Source organism: Abramis brama (genome assembly GCF_963993115.1).
Source record: "Abramis brama genome assembly, chromosome: 5".
Taxonomy (NCBI): domain Eukaryota; kingdom Metazoa; phylum Chordata; class Actinopteri; order Cypriniformes; family Leuciscidae; genus Abramis; species Abramis brama.
In genome coordinates this window covers 18142218-18161080 of record NC_139967.1, presented here as the reverse complement: position 1 = coordinate 18161080, position 18863 = coordinate 18142218, and the positions used below count along the sequence as shown (strand labels likewise).

The 18863-nt window shown below is 38.2% G+C and overlaps 1 protein-coding gene across 1 annotated transcript in view; it reads right to left on the bottom strand.

The window, feature by feature from the left end:
- Positions 1 to 18863, bottom strand: part of adamts15a (ADAM metallopeptidase with thrombospondin type 1 motif, 15a) — a 30063-nt gene that overhangs the window by 9719 nt on the left and 1481 nt on the right. Inside the window, exons 2-3 of the mRNA XM_084113246.1 lie at positions 5830 to 5962; positions 2734 to 2901 (exon numbers count right to left, since the gene is read on the bottom strand). Of these exons, the coding sequence (XP_083969372.1) occupies positions 2734 to 2901; positions 5830 to 5962 (301 nt within the window). The remainder of the gene's footprint in view (positions 1 to 2733; positions 2902 to 5829; positions 5963 to 18863) is intronic.

The window sequence follows — 18863 nt, the reverse complement described above, 5'->3', positions numbered from 1 at the left end:
TTTCATTGCTGCTCCATCAACTCTTTCTGACAGGACGAAGTAGTTAAATATGTCCCCATAGGTTACCTCTGGCCACTTCTTCATATCGTCTACCCACGTTAACAATGACGATGGATGGGACAATAAGAGACCATCTGATCGTCGTACAAAGTTTTCTCCGTGCTCCCAATTTAAAACATTTACGGTATTAACATTATTTGTCATTTTGCTAAAGTTTTGGATAGCTATAAACAATCTTCTAACTACTGAACTAGCTACCGGATGTGCCATGTCAGTTTAGCGGAAGTCTTATGACAAAATGCGGAAGAGTGAAGTATTAAAAGTGGGTGGGGCGGAATAAGGTGAAAACAGTTGAGAAAGAAAGTGGCTGTGCATCATTGAATTTGTGCATTATGTCCTAAAGCACCTGCATTTACCAGCTGCTGTCTTTAATATTAATCCAACAAAAAAACAAAGAAAAAAAATCACTCCCTGGCATTGACTGAATAACTTTTGTAGTATTTAGTAAAGAGTGTGCAATGTTATTTGAATATCTGATTATTCAATTGGTGTACCTGAACACCTACAAACCTGAAACCTGATTTATTTGTGCTATTGCTTGTGCTTTGCTTATAGTGAACTTTAACTTGTATGAATAATTTTGCTGTAATAAAAGCTTATTTATTAGAATAAAAAAAAAATAATAATACAAATACATGAAAACAATAACTTTTTTTTGTGGTGGGGCCAGCTCCAGAACACCGAACAGATATGTGCTTTGAGTCAGACTGCCCATTCGGGCTTTCTCAAGCCAACATCAAAATTTGTTTACAAACTTAACCTCTAGTTAATGTCTTTACTGTCACTTTTGATCAATTTAACGCTTCCTTGCTGAATTAAATTATTAGTTTCTTTTAAAAAAATCGTATGGCTCGTTTCCACCGAGCAGTACGGTACGGTACGGTACAGTACAGTATGGTACGCAATTATTTCCGTTTCCACTGTCCAAAAGTTGTGAATGGTACCAAAATGCCGAACCATACCGTACCACTTTTTCGGTACCCATCCGTTGGGGTACCTAGCACAGTGGTATGGTACCTAAAGGGTGGAGCTAGACTCACTGCAGAACGTTGATTGGTCGACAGAGAATCGTCACTTGCACGTGCTACAAGAGGAATGACAACATAAGAAGCCCATTTTTTAATATACAGTTGAAATATAATACTACTGTTATTGTGTTACGAAATGGAGTTTTAAGAGTTTTTCAGTTGAGAATGTAGTTGTTTAAAGCTCAAATCTGTGGTTTATTTATAAAGATTTATGAAAATTTTATCCAGGTTATGAGATCCATTCCAGGCGATCACCGGGCGCTCTGCGCTCATGTAACCCGCCTGGAACAGCCTTTCCTGTCGTTCTGACGTTTGCCGCTGACACTGACGTCTCTGTAGTGGTTAAACATGAGATAAAATTCGTCTTGTGTAGACCTAACAGGCGATCTTTGGTCTCGTGAATTTATAATTTGTTCCCTGGCCAATCGTTTTGGCTGAGTTTCATATATTTGTGAAGTTTCATATATTTAGGCTATTTAACTTTACCGATGTAACGTTGTAACGTTAGACTAGAGCGCTGAATTTATATATTTGACTGAATTGTTCGCTTTATTTCTTATTGTATAGCTTCTTGTACCTTTTACTTATATTTTATAATGGCTATTATTGATAAAACTGAAATTTAACAAAAAGAGATAGGGTTAAGTTTTGTCATTTTTAATTTTATTACAAGATGATCACTGTAATGATGTTTTTTGCAACATTTGTTGTTTAGTACAAAAGCACATATTGTCTGCCGAAAAGAGGCAGGGTTGTGTTTTATATTTGTTTTGTTATAAATAGGCTAACGATATGCATGGGGTGAATATAATCAATACACGATGCCTGAACCACATTTGTGTGCCTATAATGTTTCAAATGTCTTTAAATGAAAACGAAAAGAGGCAGAGTGGTGTTTCATAACATATTTCGTTTTATTGTGGCCTAAAATGTACATACAGAGTAGCAGAGCGAGCTGAGTGACGCTTTCAAGAACGGCTGTTCCATTTGCAGAATTAACGGACTTGCGTCCTCGGGAGTTCTTCTGAGTCGAACTTGGTAAGTCGATCGCTTCTTTCCGGCAAACACCACGCCTACAGTACCAAGTAAGTGTACTGTTGGCGGTGGAAACGCAAGCCGGATCAGGGTTTATCGTCCCGAATTATACTGGACTGTACTGTACCGTACTGTACCGTACCACTCGGTGGAAACAAGCCATTACTGACCCTGAACAGTTGGGTACATAGCTGCTCCAACCCTCATGTTAAACACATAACTTCATTAGACACTAATGCAATCAATAAATAAAACATCTTTAGCAAAAAAAAAATGTTTTAAACTGAACACACTACATTTTGATATAAACATATATTTGTAAAGGCAAATTTCAACATTTAGTTTGTGATCCTTTGTCAAACAATAGTGTTATATTTCAATAGTGTTGTAATTTCTTCACTTTCACATGGCTGTATACCTATGTACGGTAACCCTTTAAAGGCCAAATCTACAGGATTAGGCATTATGCAAAAGTGCACACACAGTCGCATTTGTAATTCACGTTACAAGCAAACCATATTCAGGCCACCTCAGTTTGCTTAAAAATTCATGAGCACTTTCTCAAATTCACAAAGTCTCATCCTGCTATGTTTCACTTTCTTTGACTTACCATGTCCACCGTCCAGGTAGTCGGTGATAATGGCAGCACTGCATGGGGACCAAGGACTGGTGCGGTTGATTCGGATCAGAGTGGGAGACATCATGTGATTGTCCTGCAGCTTGCCAAAAACCTCCTCACATGCCTTAACATTATCATGTGGCATATTGAATACATGTCCTGCAGCGGAGAAGGGATAAAGGGGAGACGGAAAGAGTGAGAAATTATGAAAACACAGAAGAGGAGAGAAAAAAAATAGACATAAAATGCAATGTGTGCCAGCACTCCATGTTGATGTAAATGAACCATCTCTGGAAATTATACAAATGTAAGTTTAGATTTTTGCCTTTTAAATCACCAATAATTCCAATAACTTTCACACAATTTTCCTGTCAGCAATCAGACCAAAGCTATGCTGAGTCACTTCTACAATACCTCCAACAGCTCCCCACATTTCCTCCCTGGCCTTGAGAGGAAACTTTTACAAAACCGCCTATGAGGCTTCCTACAGGGAAACAAGCCACTTCAATAGAGCTTATCTTTTCTTACTGTTCCACTGAGCTAATCTGAACTGAATGTACATCATATCTCTGGGACAATGTTGTGTAGATCCTCCAAAAGATTTTGGATACTGAAATAACTGGTTCTAGTCCCACATGTTTTGCAGGGTTGGCATTGGCAAGCATTCAGATAAGTGATTTCAGCACCTCAAAATAAAATAAGTGACAATGCAATAGGCTTGTTATTGAAGCATTATGTTTGTGCTGGGAGATATAATCTGAATACTAGTTAAGGAAAAACTGTTTTGAGTGTGAGTCAGTGATATTGTGCACAATGTATTAATCAATATTTTAGCTGGGGAACCCTGTCTGGGTGAACCGAATCAAACCAGCAGCTGGTCAAGTGTTACGCCCCTGGGCAGTCAATGGACGTATAGTCTCAAGGCCCTTAACTGGGCAAAGCAGATTGAGCTTCTCTTGGTCCGCCAACACGAAAGGAGGAGGATGAAAGGCCAGCAAGATCGTATAATATGCTATATTCGTGGGTACTTTGGGCACGTAGCCCGGTCTTGGGTGTAAGATGGCTTTAACCCTACCCGCAGCAAATTTTAGGCAGGGGGAGGCAACTGACAGGGCCTGCAAATCTCCTACCCTCTTAAGGGATGTAATAGCCAACAGAAATGCCATTTTTAGTGCTAGGAATTTCTCTGAAATTGAGTCCAGGGGCTCGAAGGGTGCCTGGGGCAACCCTTCCAGAGCAACGGCCAAATCCCAGGCCGGAACTCTAACGTGAACTGCAGACCTTGCCATGAAGGAAATGGGTTATTAATTGGTGTCTCGCTAAAGTCCCATTGCCTAATGTGTGTGGAAGGCAGCTATCGCTGCCATGTGGAAAAACAATCCTAAAGGAACTCTGCCACTAAATCCACTGGGCAGTTAACTGTCAAACTGACATTCTCTGCACCATAATGTGAAGACTCTCCACTTTAGGGAGCTCTAGAGTTTAGGATGGTCTCAAAAACCTCAGCTGAGAGACCATTGTTCAAGAGTCGGAGACCCAAAGCTTCTACATCCGCCATCACACGTTGCGCCAATCACACATGCTTCAGATGCAGTCACGCTGAGGCGTTCCCCATAGCGTCGACATCAGATACAGTGTGGCGTTCCCTAGAAAGCTTTTTGCCAGCAAATGTTGTAGTTACAACATCTGCCAGCAGGGGCAAACTGCTAATGAGTCAAATAGTTATAGGAGAGCCAGGGATTATGCTGCCGTGCAAAGGCAAAAGACCGTAACTTCGTTTTTGGTCGAAAAATTTATATTTTTGGCACATTCAAGACCTCCTTTATCATGTGGATAAGTATCTTGAATCAATTCCGTTGTTTTTTCGAGAAAATAATGAGTTGTCTTAACAGTAACTTCCAAAAGCCCATGAGAAACAAAGGCAGAACACCGTAACATCAGTTACCGCTCTTTGGCTTTGTTTTGGAACGCTCAAAATTGAGTTACGGTACTCTGCCTTTGTTTAGCCGAGCGTCAATATGAAGTTACTGTGCCGGTGTTCTATCAAATAATGCTACCTACCAGATTGTACGGTTCTGCCTTTGTTTTAATGTCCATTAAAATTAAAATAACGTTGTAGCCTGTGTACTTTGTACAGCTGCCATCAGTCCCTCTAACTTCTGATGTCCTCAGAGCTTTGTCCTGCACAATTGCGGTCAGAACATTTAGTATGGTCTGAACCCACTCCATCGACAAACGTGCGATATCGATCGTGAAGGATTATGCAGAGTTGACAGAAAAACGTTACACATTGCCGTATCAAATGAATACAACCAAGAATTAAAGCCCCGCCTCACTCAGTTCGGGTACTGGACCTGGTTGAAACACTCATGCATCTAGCTGGCAGAGTGCCAAAACTTCGCTGGCGCCTTCAGCCCCGCCCTAAACGCGGTCGAGCCAACGCTGGACTAATATATCTATGGAGGTATTTTGTCATGTCAAATGTATTAATAATGCCATCAGAATGCAACCATAGCACAGGATAGCAATAAGAAGATGGCTATAAATAACTGTAAATCATACAAAATAAATGCCATGATCACTAGATTTTATACAGGTGTTACTATAATGATTTTGTTAATGGTGATCAGCAACCAAATATTGATAATGTGGAAGTTACTGCCTTTTGCCTTGGCATGACTTCTCACTTTTTGCTGACAATACAAAGGCAGAGTACAGTAACTTAAAAATAGTGGTCAAAAGTCAAGTTTGAGCTCAAGATTTTTTTATGTATATAATTTCCATTACTAAAACATCTATTTGCCAGATTTCCAGTGTCCTACCTATAATTAATTTGACGGGACAACTAAAAATCTTTAAAGTCATTTTTCTCAGTTCCACACTCTAGCGACTTAAGGTAAAAAAAAATAGTTTTTTCATAGACCATTTTTCTATTTAATACTGGTGTGAATAAATTCTAGCCATTTCATTCTTAACCAACGTACAGTTGGAAAACGGAATGAAACTCGAGCGCTCAATGGAGAAAATGAATGGGATTTTAAATGCCACAACCCTACTGTTGCGCTTTATACATCTGTTTACACTTACCAAGCTCATGGGCAGTAGTGAAGGCAGATGGCAACCCATCATCTTCAATCACAGAACAACTTCTCTTGGGATCACACATGGTGCCAACATCTGCCATACCCAGTGTGTCACATGTTGAAGCGCCACACAGGTCCTAGATCAGCAAAACAATAACAAATTGTGGTCATTATCCTTATCTGAATTTTTTAACACATTGTAAATGCTCATTTTATTTGTAATTACAAGTCAAATTGAGTACAAATTACATTTTCACATATTTAACCCATACAAGGGTAAGTGTCATTTTAAATTATTTTTTATTTAGCCTTCAGTAAATATACAAATGAGTGATAATGCTAGGCAGTGTCACCCAATGGCATGTGGTTTCAACAACCCAATCTCATGAAATGCATCTCTATAGCACGCATTGTATTTATCATGCAATTTATACGCGAAAATATTTTTTTATGTGCATATGATACGCACTGTAAACCCCTTGGGTAGGATTAGTGGTGTGGGGTATGTGCGTATTGTACACTTGGGTAGGATTAGTGGTGTGGGGTATGTGCGTATTAGTTTAAACTCATTTGCGCGTACAATGTGTTCTATAGAGACGCATTTCATGAGATCAGGCTGGGTTTCAATCATTGGTGCATAAATCCTGGCGTAAAGTTATAATATTAGTGATAATAAAAATAATAAAAAAAACTTTCAGCCAGCACTGATATGCAGGTAAATGTAACTGAAGAATCACACTAGCATAATGAAAAGGAAAGTGAGTGAAAAATAAGAAATAGTTAGCTAGAGGAATGTGCTTTTGATTGACATGGAAATATTTCAGATACCCCAAATATCTCTTATTTTTACTGTTGTAAAATACAATATCTCAGTCCAAAGGAATTTCCAACTGACCTATATTGTGTTATATGAATTTTCTCAAAATATCTGTTGAGCCCTACTGACTAAACATCATAATAGCAGGTTTGCTGGTCAACCTTATCCCATGGTGCAACACCCTATACCAACTCCCAAAAAAGGACTAACACTGACTGCGGTCGTAACCTTAGCATTAAAAGTAGAGTTTCTTTCTGGCTACAACACGTTTAAAGGGAACAGAAGTTTCACCACATTCAAAAGAGACAGTTTATTCAACTCCTTTAACACTCAACTTTTGATCTGATAGTTTTGACCACAAATTAAATTGCATTGTCTAAGCTGAAGTCACAAATCAGTGCAACAACTCATATATTTATACATAAACATAAAATTGTTAGTCATTTAGTTAAAGTCCAAGGCAGCTTATAAGGACAGGGGGTTTCTTCTGGTCTCTCTCATTTTGTTTTGTTTTTTATTTGACCTAGTTCTCAAATCTTCTCTACATTTCTTGATACATGAGAATCCAGCTGCTAACTCCCAATGATCATCATGGGGCTAATCATAAACAAAGTCCCCTGAATCTTTTTAGACCTTCTGACGATAGCTGCCTCACTCAAACATTCAACAGGTCAAAGAACTTCCCTGTAGTCAGGCATCTGCCAGAAATAAAGTGGTTGGGAGTGTATTCTTCAGTCATAATTTTGTGTAACAACTAATCTGTGAGACAGAGAGACAGGGATAGCTGCAGGTCATAATGGGCGTGCAAAAAGGTACACAATGCTACAACAGAAACTAAACCCTAACCCTACCCCACACCCTAACAGGCTGCTTTCACGACCAATTGTAAAAACCTTTCGGCATGCCCCCTACCTTTCTGCATGACCTGACTCTACACTCAGGATGAAAATACAGCAAAGTTGGAAAAAAAATGCAGCCTATTATTACATGAAGGCAACATGGCCTCTTCCCACAAATGCATGTAACAGGAAAGGTGTGACCTCTTGTTCTAAATCATTCCATTCTCCACTACCTCAACACCAGCTGTTCTATGCACAAGGGTTTTTAACTTCACATTAGTGATTAAATTAGCCACTCTGCTCTAGTTACAAGTATACACAAACAGTCTGAAAGCAGACGGTTTGCTGATTGGATTACTAAAGTACATGAACAATTGTAGTTGTTCACAATTATGGTGTTCAGTTCATTACTTTGGTCATATGTAGTCCACAAAGTAGACTGCTATACACAATCTTACAAACAAACATTCAGGGAAAAATAAGTTTAAGTTCAGTGGAAATATGAAACATCTGATTAAAAATTAGAAACACTGTAGGCCAGATCCCTGTTCTGAAAAACTTGTACTTGTGTGACCTGGATCTAAAATCTGTTTGGACTGCTGGTTGAAATATGAAGAAAAGAGCAAATGAGGTGAAAGGTTTAGTTTTTTTTTCATGCAATATTTGTCAGAAACCATTTAAGATATTATCTGATCAGTTTCATGTTACACCATTGAGTTATACCCTCAGTTCAGACTCCAAGTGCCCAATAATATAAAATAAGGTATGGGCCTTTTCACTGGATTCTAGCCATCTGCCTGTGCCAGGTGGAGGAAACAAAATCTTTTTCAGGTCCTGGTTAAGCTACTGGTCCAGTGCTCTCACAATGTTAGATAAGCAGTGAGAGCAGAGACTTCCAAGTCATTTCAAGTAACTTATCTATCCACTGTTTTTTATCCATCCTCTTGGCCAGAAATCTCTTTATCCTCAGCCAAACAGGGGGGAGGAAGGGGGGAGGAGGGGGGGGGGAGTATTGCCCATACTCTCCACAAGCAGCGCTGACCCAATTGGCATCCAACATTGCAAACATACGACTTTCATTATGCCTTTATAAAATCCAAACTGTTCCATATGTGCATTTCTCTCTCTTTTCCCTCTCTCACTAACTCTTGCCTTCCTTCGCACTTTCTATCTAGATCATTGTTGTACTTTCTCTGATAAACTATTTAACTCTACCCCTGCAGGGCGATAGTGGTTATATGGTTAGCAACCCAAGCAGATGTACACTTCCAACAGAGTGTCTGTGCAAACAAGCGCATAATTAAATACAGGCCACATAGCAATCAAATTGTAGTGCTTCAAAATTACAAAATTGAGATGATTTTTCTAATGATTGCAACAGTGTATTTCCCAATTATTATTTGAGAGATTTAGTTTTCGCCATTTTGTTGTTGTTTCATTTTGTTCCAAATTCTCTACTGCCCAAAAAGCTCATTAAAAGAGATTCTCTTCAATCGTACCATGTGACGAACTTGAGAACCACACAGACTGCAAAAAAACAAGCTCACATGGCAGTCAACAAGCTCCAAGCTAGTGATCATTTTCAAACCAAATATGTTGTTATATAAAAATAGGAGATGGGCCTATGTAGCCCAAGGCTGTTGGTGACTTTTAGTTTGCCAACTAAGGAACATAGCTGCAAAGGCAGATGTAGGATTGTGCAAATGTTTGATGCTGGTAACATTAGCAATGGAAGCCTTAAGAGACCATGCATTATTATTTTTTATTTCTTGTTTTTGATCTCAACATAACAAAAGTTGTTTTCTCATGATCTCGACCTAATTTTCTTATGACCTTGACAACAAAAGTTTTCTCATGATCTCAACTTAATTTTCTCATCATCTTTAACATAGAAGTTGTTTTCTTGTGATCTCAATATAAAAAAAAACTTAATTATAACTTATATTAGACATTTGATAAACATTCAATCTTTTCTTTAGTGTTAAATGACGCAGAGAACAAATTTGAGCAAACAAGCTGAATTTCATGAGTTTCATGAATTTATGATGCCCTGGAGGCGGCAAATTCTAAGCTGTGATATAAATGTTGCCCACTAGAAGGAGCAACATGATAATAAATCTTTTAAGCCTTAAAAGATATAAAAAGTTTATATCAAATGCATAGATCTTGTACATTTGCATCTTAAAATATGTCAGTGCCATTGTTTTGTTTTAAGATGCACACCAGTATTGTTCTTTTTTAAGACATGTTTATAAAAGCTACTTAAATGTACTAATTGAGCTAAGGCCTAATCCTGGCTTAATCTAAACCCTGTCTGTGAAACCAGGCCTACATGTTTAACTTTTATAGACCCCACTAAAGCATTTTGTTTTTCAAGTTGGCAGATATGATTAAAACACTTAAAGGCCCACTGAAGTGCCTTGTCACGCAGCTTTGTATGATGCATTGACATAATTTCTACTGAAACAGGATGCTAAGGCAGGACATATTGAATGGCTCCTCCCCCTTTTCAAATTAGCTAATAGTATTTAGTTTACCTCACAGACTACAAGTTGTACTCGACAGCACCATGGAAGCGAATCCGAGCGCTGATGATACATTGGATTCAATAGTAGAGGTGTGAATAAATTCTAGCCATTTCATTCTTAACCAGCCAGTTGTAAAACGGAATAAAATTCAAACGTTTGAGCAACTGAACACACATCTCCAGCACATATTGCTCCATCACGTGTCAACGGTCACTTTAGCCAGGTGGTATTTATAGCATAGGGAGTGGGATGCTTTAGATTCTAGAGAGCATTTGATTGGACAGAAGATGTGATGAAAAGCTGAAGTCTGCGGTGATGTCATAAAAATCTGTGATCCATTTTGAGAGACTGTAAGTTTTGAATGCTTATATATTCGATAATGAGAATGTAGTCATTGTTTTGGAACACACCATCTTATTCATAACATTAAGGCTAACATATTCATACTAAAAGCTAAAAAACTTACATTTTGATTTCAGGGGGCCTTTAAGTGTTAAACTGCAAGCCTAAGTAATCATACAGCACATTCTCAAATAACCTGACATTAGCTCAAAAGCACATGAAGCACCGGGATTATTCCATTTACTTTTCCCTAACATGTTATGTGACAGTTTGTTCGGTGTAGTATTTCTGCAATCCAGTACTATTCTTGTAATTTTTGAAAAAATATTTGGAAAAAAATGTTATATGCATATATGTTATATGTTATGTATATATGCATAGTATCCTACCCTTTTAGAAAAAAATCCAAAGTTATTTAAAAAGTATAATGCATTGGCTATAAGCACAAATCCTTCACTTTTCATTAGTGCCACACATAGCTGACAAATGTCTTTGACAGGGGCTGCATTTAAATGCAAATAAACTTCAGATGCGCCTTTCTGTCTCCATGATGAACTGTTGAGTCAAACTTTTCAACTGGTTTGCTGTTACCAATTACCCAAATTATACATAACACAAGGATCTATTATAAAATAACAGTTATGCTCTACATGAAATGTCAAGTAGGTTATATGAGTATGAAGATGTATGTACAAACAAGAATAATTCCTTCAGCAAGGTGCGTGCAGTTTGCATAGATGTACACAAAAAGCAAACATTATGATGTAAAGTAGATTGAATTACATCACCTTGTTCAACACTCAAGTAAACATATGAAGACTTCAGATGCAAAAGCCTCTAAGCCTGTCTATATTAAAAAAATTTTTTAATATTAACATTTTTATCAAGCTCCTATGTATAGGTTTCTAAGTACCAACATTTCTGAATGGGCTAAGGCTGGGATTTAGTGAGTTTGAAGTGAAAGTATTTGATGAACGTATACTATTTGCGGAGAGCATTCACTCAATATTATTATCTCATTTTTGACATAAGTGGCTTTTAGAGGCTTTTGCATCGGAGGTCTTCATATTTTCTGGGAGGCTAACAATAGTCATCTGATTCTTTGAAACAAGTTCTCAAACTTGTGACGCTGTACTTAATGCTATTGCACTAGCTGACAGTATACTAGTTGCCTCAAGGTCCTATAACTGTAACTGCCTTCTTAACAACACGTGTACACTGTAAACTGTAGTTCATGTGCTGAAGTTGCATGTAAAGTTTTGTAAATCCATCTTATGTCACTATTGTAATGGTTACATTTCATGTTGCCATAGCATGACTCTCAGTCTCTCTTGCAACAGTGGCCTAGTTACAATTCTTGCTCTGGTTTTTATTAAACATGAACTGTTGTAATTTTGCATGGCTGGCCAACAATGACTCATTTTGAGACTTTTCTTGTTTCTTGCAACAAATGTACTTCTTAAAAAAAACATACTCACTGCCATAATATTTAATTGGTGAATAAAAATACCTACAATAATCCACTGCTGGTTTTGATGCCAATACATTATTTGACAGAACGATGTACTGAAAACGGAAACGTTTTTTTTCCGTCTGTACAGATGACAAAGTTATCGAAATTATTCTTGTTCACACGGATCTGTGAAAAATACTAAAAATGCTGTATTATGCATGCCAGGCAAGTAGTTGGCAATGTATGGAAAGCCGAGAGGGCCAAAAACACATGAATTTTAACACGTCAACAACGCGTATTTAACACATATTTCATGCGTGAAATACGCGTTAAATATGTGTTTTTTGCGCAAATCAGCGCGTATTCAAGCCGTATTTAACACGTGAAATAGGCGTAAAATACACGTTAAAAATCAGTTTGAACGGGTCAGTGTCATTAGCTACTGAAGACTTGGGTCTAACCATTTCTGTGAGCTTAGGGGGGTGTACCCCCTTTTTTCTGGCCAGTGGCGCAATTGTTTTATGGAACAGTAAAATAGCACCAGGGATTGTTTGCGCCGGAACACGCCTCCTTTTTTGCGCTGAACCGCCCAGGGAGCGCAAGTTCATTCCCTAGTTTAGCGACGTGCTTCTGTGGAGGGAAAAGCGCGCTTTGCGCGGGTGCAAAATAGGAATGAAACATGCGTCGGTGTACAAAGTCAATTGCGCTGGGTGCAAGATAGGGCCCTTAAATTGCTCTGTCTGGACATGTTCTTAAAAATATCTCAAAAACGAGCATTTAGACAATGAACTATGGCCTTAGCAGAGTCACTGTATACAGTAGTGTAACATAGAATACGCAGGTGACTTTCCCCAAAATGAATCAAAAAAGGCTGTGACATATACTTACAACTTTGAATTATATTTTCTCTTGATCTGGTGCCAATAACACTGAGTTGTTGCAGGGGTTTGGGTCATAGCTTCAAGATCAAAGTTGACAGAGAAAGTTCATGAGCTGCTTCATGGCATCAACAAAGCCTGATTGCTTTGGTTTGGTTTTGTCAACTCAAAACTAATCCTTTAACCCTGAGTTTGTTCATCTACCTTCATGGTATAGGTCCTTGAGCAGTGTGCAGTACAATTAGTCTTGTCCTTGCCTTTTAATACTTTCAGTAAACAAATCAAGTCTGTCACATTGCTAAACAAGCATATAAACTGTCACAAAAGCAGCCGTAAAATTAATTCTAGCTGTTATGAAGTGTACAATATCTCAGTAACAATCCAGATTACTTGTAGATATAAACTGTGTGTGGTTCTAAAAAACAACAACATAATAAGCTACATAGCATTTTTATGTTTATATGTGATGCAATCTGGGAAAACCCATCACATGGTGAAATTTTACCTATTACAGGTTTGATAACCTGTTGTGATACCATATTAAAGCTGGTTTCAAGCCCTTTCCAAATCTGTTTTTATTTCTTTCATCGTTTGTCGGTAACTAAAGTTATGGTTATCTGAAGTCGGCTGATCGCTATGATTTTCAGTAACGGAATTTTGAGAAAAACAGGTTTAATTAACTGTCACGTCCTGCTAGCGGGACTATTAGTGCTCTTTTTTTACCTTTTTTTCATATCACATATTTTAGTAATCATCATAGATTAGGAATCATTCGAAAGCTTACGAACTCAAAATTCATCCTGTGAAAACCGTTTTGAAATTGGACGATTGAGAGGCGAGCAAGATCTTTTAAGCGAGTAGCTACTTCAGACTCCGTTGTTCTCTTATGCTCCGCTCTGCATCTCACGATAATGTTGGATTAAAAAAAAAAGAAAAGAAAAAAAACCTTGCATGTCATTGTATTTTACACAGGACTGGCGGGAATTCTAGATGTTATGTGGTTTATTTTAATAAGTGAACTGTCTTTGTAGTGTTAAGAGAAAGAGAGCTATGGGCGATTTTTTTTTTTTTTTTTTTTTTGCACTTCCGCCGTGCGTGTTCTTAAAGAGAAAGACACAGTCTTTTCAGCTTGCCACTATAAATCGCGATTTTTCTTTTTGTGCAGAATTTTGCCAACATATATTCAGAGATGATAGACAAGATGTTATAGAATAATAATTTAATGAAAACCCAATTTTGACAAAAAAAACTGACATTCAACCTATTTTTAGACCTTACTGAAAACGTACCAGCGCAACATCCAACGGGTTTTCCCAGATCGCATAACATATGTTTACTTAAATGTTATAAAGTGCTTTAACAAATTGCCTCATCATTTTTACAGATAAATTGCTTTAATACCAATTATCAGGGTGGCCTAGGACTTTAGTACAGTAGAATACGTCTGCTGTCAGGAAAGCCATAATAAGTTTTTATACCTGTCCTGACCTGAGCACAAACTCTCATTCTAATCCTGAAAGTCTTAAATACTTATATATAAAGTCTGAAATACCATATTTAAATACTTTAAATCTTTCATATTTTGCATATTTCACGTGTTAAATATGCAGTGTTGACGTGTTAAAATTCACGTGTTTTTGGCGCTCTTGGCCTTCCATAGCAATGTCACTTTGTAAAGGAAGACTACGCGTCTGCGCACATATGCATTCAAACGCGCATGCCTAGACTAAACACAATACGCATGTGCATGCCGTCGCTGTTTTCACAGATTCACGTTTTTGAAGTTTACACAGAGATGATAACATTATACTTTTCAAAACTTGCCCTTTGAAGCCTGTTTCAAAGTTTGTGTTCTCAGGCCACCAAAATGCCATTAGCCGCGTTTCCACTGTCGGGCCAGGGCCGGGCCGGGCCGTGCTAGTGCGTGCCAGGGCCAGTCGCGTTTCCACTGTCACTTCCGGGGCTTACTCGGGGCCAACGGCCAGGATTTCTGGCCCGTCGAATACCTTGGGCCAAAGCGGGCCAGCTCGGGCTAGAGGAGTGGTTACGAACAGAGGCAGAGTTCAGAGTCGGGAGACGGCAGCGCCGGATGATTCTGTCAGCATTTTTTTTTTTTATCTGTCAGTAGCCTACGTCTCATCTCTTTATACCGGACTATCATAAAATAAAGCAACTTTTTTTTCAGGAGCTTCCTCTGTTTCTCTGACTGAAAATATCTGTATGGGAGTCGAGAGAGTGCTAAAGCTCCTCAGGTCGTATTTTTGGTGGCATATATTTGTAGAAATTATCATTCTTTCTAAATGTGATGTAAATATGTCCTGTAACTACCAGATAAACAGAAACAGATGTGACTGAAGAAGTCTGTCCTCTACCTCCTCTTTCTTTTGTGAAATAGACCTAACGGTAATTTATTTCTGAGTGACTAATGTGCAATTTTGACATAAATTAATTCATTATGATCAGTGTATCACTTTTTATTGTAAACCTGTGGTAAAACATCGATTGGGTTTTAAATATTCAAGTAAACAACAAAAATTTTCAACGCTGTTTCCAGTGATTTCTGATTAGTTTTCTGATAAAACTTCTATTTGTTGGTGAAATGATGGGTTAGTGTAACGTTGTTCCAGAGAGGCGTGTTACGGGCGTGTTTTAGTGAAGCGCTGTGGAGCTTCTGGCCCGACAGTGGAAACGCAGGCCCGGTGCTATTAGCCCGAGGCTATTAACCCGGCACGGCCCGTTTAAAGCCCTGGCTCGCACTGGCCCGACAGTGGAAACGCGGCTATTGTCGTGTAAATGAACAGCCAGAACACATAAAATGTTTTCTGTTTTCCTTTGAAAACAGTGTCGTTTAAACAGCCCCTGAATTAATAAATTAATAACTGATTTTTACAGTGGAAATGAATCAACACTGAACTTACTTAAGCTAGACAATGACACTGCTGTACAGCCAAAACAATCTTTGGTGCATGAATTTCCTGTTATCACTGTAAAGCTGCTTTGAAACAATCTGTATTGTAAAAAGCGCTATATAAATAAAGGTGACTTAAAGGTGACTTGACAGAAAATTAGGTCAAAACAGAACAGGATGGATAAAAAGATAGGCCTATGTCATTTGCTGAGGTGTAAAGTCCAGGGGTCAGAAAGTAAAAGTCCTGCCATATGTTTATTCCACCCATGAACTCAGCCAGCTGATTTCACTAATTAGTTCTATCTCCTGGCTGAAAAACTGTGCCAATTAGCAAATCCAGGTGATTGGAACAAAATACTGAGGAGGACTTTTACTTTCTGAACCTGGACTTTACACCTCTGGTCATTTGATTTCCAGGCTGCAGCTGGTATTGGAGCTCTGCAGCACCCTAGATGCAGTGTCCACGTAGGTTTTCTCTCTTCTCAGATTCTCCTCATTAAATGTTTAATTCCATTAAATGGAACAGACTGAAAGAGGGTGGGAGAAGAAAGAGGGGTAAAGATCACTCACAGCTGCGACTGTGGTAAAGGGAAGCTCCCCTCGAAACTGGACACTACCCATTAGTGTATCTCCCAAAGTCATGTATGAAACTCCCTTTAACTCTTTTGTATACATTGGCCTTGTTGAAATAAACAACTTAAATAAATAGTTCTGTCATCATTTACTCACCCTCATGTTGTTCCAAACCAATTTGACTTTCTTTTGTCTATTGAACACACACACACACACACACACACACACACACACACACACACACACACACACACACACACACACACACACACACACACACACACACACACACACACACACACACACACACACACACACACACACACATTCCAAGTCTCCTGAAGTTATTATAGTTTTGTGGGAGGAAAAGTCCAAAATGTAAGTTCTTATCTTCATTAATTCAAGATCTGGATCAGGCTGGTTCTTGATCAAATCAATTGAAAACTTGCTCTGTAAACATGATTCAACTGATTCATTGAAAAGATCTGACTCAAAAGTATGATTCATTCACAAATTAGACAGTGCTACTTCTCGCATGAACTCTTTCAGAGCAGAAAAGTGAATAAGCTATAAGTGAATAGCTTCAGAAGACTTAGAAGAAATATATGAACTACTTTTATGATCCTTTTCTGGTCCGTTTTGAAGCTTGAAAGCTCCAGTCCCCATTCGCTTTAACGGAATGGAAAATAGAAACTAGCACAAAAATGTCTGGGTTTGCTAATCTCCTGATTTTAGCTCTTTAATGCTATGGATTGCCAATGCATTAAGATCTAATCTCCATTTAAATGTCAGGGAAATCTAAATTTTTATAGATGCAGTATGTCTATGTGTTCAACACATAGCCTACCCGCTATAGTGTTCATCTATCATACATCCCTTCATTCATCTGTCTATCAATCTATTCATTCATATTTCTCTCTGTATTATTTATGGAAACTTGCATAATCACAACCTACTCAGGTTGGAAACTTTTTCCTTTATGTAGGTTAGCAGATGTACAAGTCTAGCCTCTCTCCAAATCATCTTGACTCATCCAAGACCATGGAGAAACCCAACAATCTCTCTGTCCACAGGGAGTAATGAACATAATGAGTGGAAGAATGTAGGGAGTAACTGTGCTCTCTTGCTAAAATGCTTCATAAGTTCCCTTTGGAGAAGAAACAATAAAACATTTACTCCTCTTAGAATGATTCACTACAGCTGTCATCCAGACTAGGCAGACATAACTGGTCTGGATGTCCAGCTCAGGTCATGTGTAACTGCAGCAGATTACCAGAGGATACAATGGTTGCACTCATCTGCCGTATTTGGAGCTGTTTTCACACATACACGTGTTCCTAAAAAACAGCTGACAGCCTAAAATGAGTTCATGTGGGTTAGTAAGGGTGAGTCGGTGCAAAGAAGGAGTTTCTGTGTGAGTAAAAGCATAATTTGACAGACTGGAGACTGAATGCAAAGCTTAGCCATTCCTCAATGTTGCCCTGGTCATTGTCATTTAAAACAGTTGATAACAGCTGGAATGAATGGAAACAATGCACTATTTGTGAGGAGAAACTTTTATTCTGCAGTGGGGTTAAATAAGGGCAGGAAGATGTGAAGTTGAAGGAAGTTGATGTTACAGACACTAACAAGCAGTCATCACAATTTATGTAACGGAATAAAGGTTGTTGGTGTTTTATTGTCACTAGTGTTAATTTCAGATGGAAACAGCAGTGAATTGCATGTACAGGTAGGTACAGTTTTGGAATTTTGCGACAATGTAGGTAGAGTGAGCCTATGTTGAAAATTGACAAAAAAACAATCGACTATAAAAGGATAATTAAATTGGTCAGTATGACTAGCGCACTATATTCCAAATCTTCTGCAGCCATGTGGTAGTTTTGGATGCAAAACAAACTGAAATTTAAAGGAAAAAATCATATGGCTTTAGAACACTTGTAGTTTGACAGCACATTTCCACATTAATTTTAACGGTATGAAAAAGAGTGGCCTAGATATTCGTCACCTTTTGGGTTCCATGAAAGAAAAAGAGTCATAGGGGTTTGGGACAACATGCGGGTGAGTAAATGATAACAGAACTTTTATCTTTGTGTGAACTATCCCTTTACCTCCAAATGATCACGCTCTTTCTGTTTTCTCCCAAAATAATCTTCTCAGACCTGCCAAGAGTTTAAATGACTTTTAGCTCTGACATAATATCAATGCTAATTTGACCTGCCATCTGAAGACATTGCACTTTTTTTTTATTTAGACATTGTATGTCCAGTCTCAAATCAGTTATCATTGCTAATCCTGCTCTAAATGCTTTCAATTAAAAATAATGCTCCGAAAGTACAATGAGATCAATGAGCAAATTATTTTATCTCTCTGCTAATTATGCATATGTGAATTGTATCTCTGGTGATTCATAGCACACATTCTTACTCACAGTGCGATACAGGGCAGTAGCTCCAAGGCAGGCCTGACCCATGACCTTAAGAACACTTATAAACATGAGGCAACTCCAGGTTAACTGGAGAGGCCGCTCTTGTTGCAGCCTGCCCATTACTCTTTGAGACACAAAATATATTTCAGCTTTTAAAGCTTTGTATACCAATATGTGTTCAGATATCAATTTTTTTAGGTTAGAATAAAAAATCATTTAAGCATGTTTTTTTTTTTTTGTTTTTTTTTTTTTACAATCGACGCATGATTAAAACA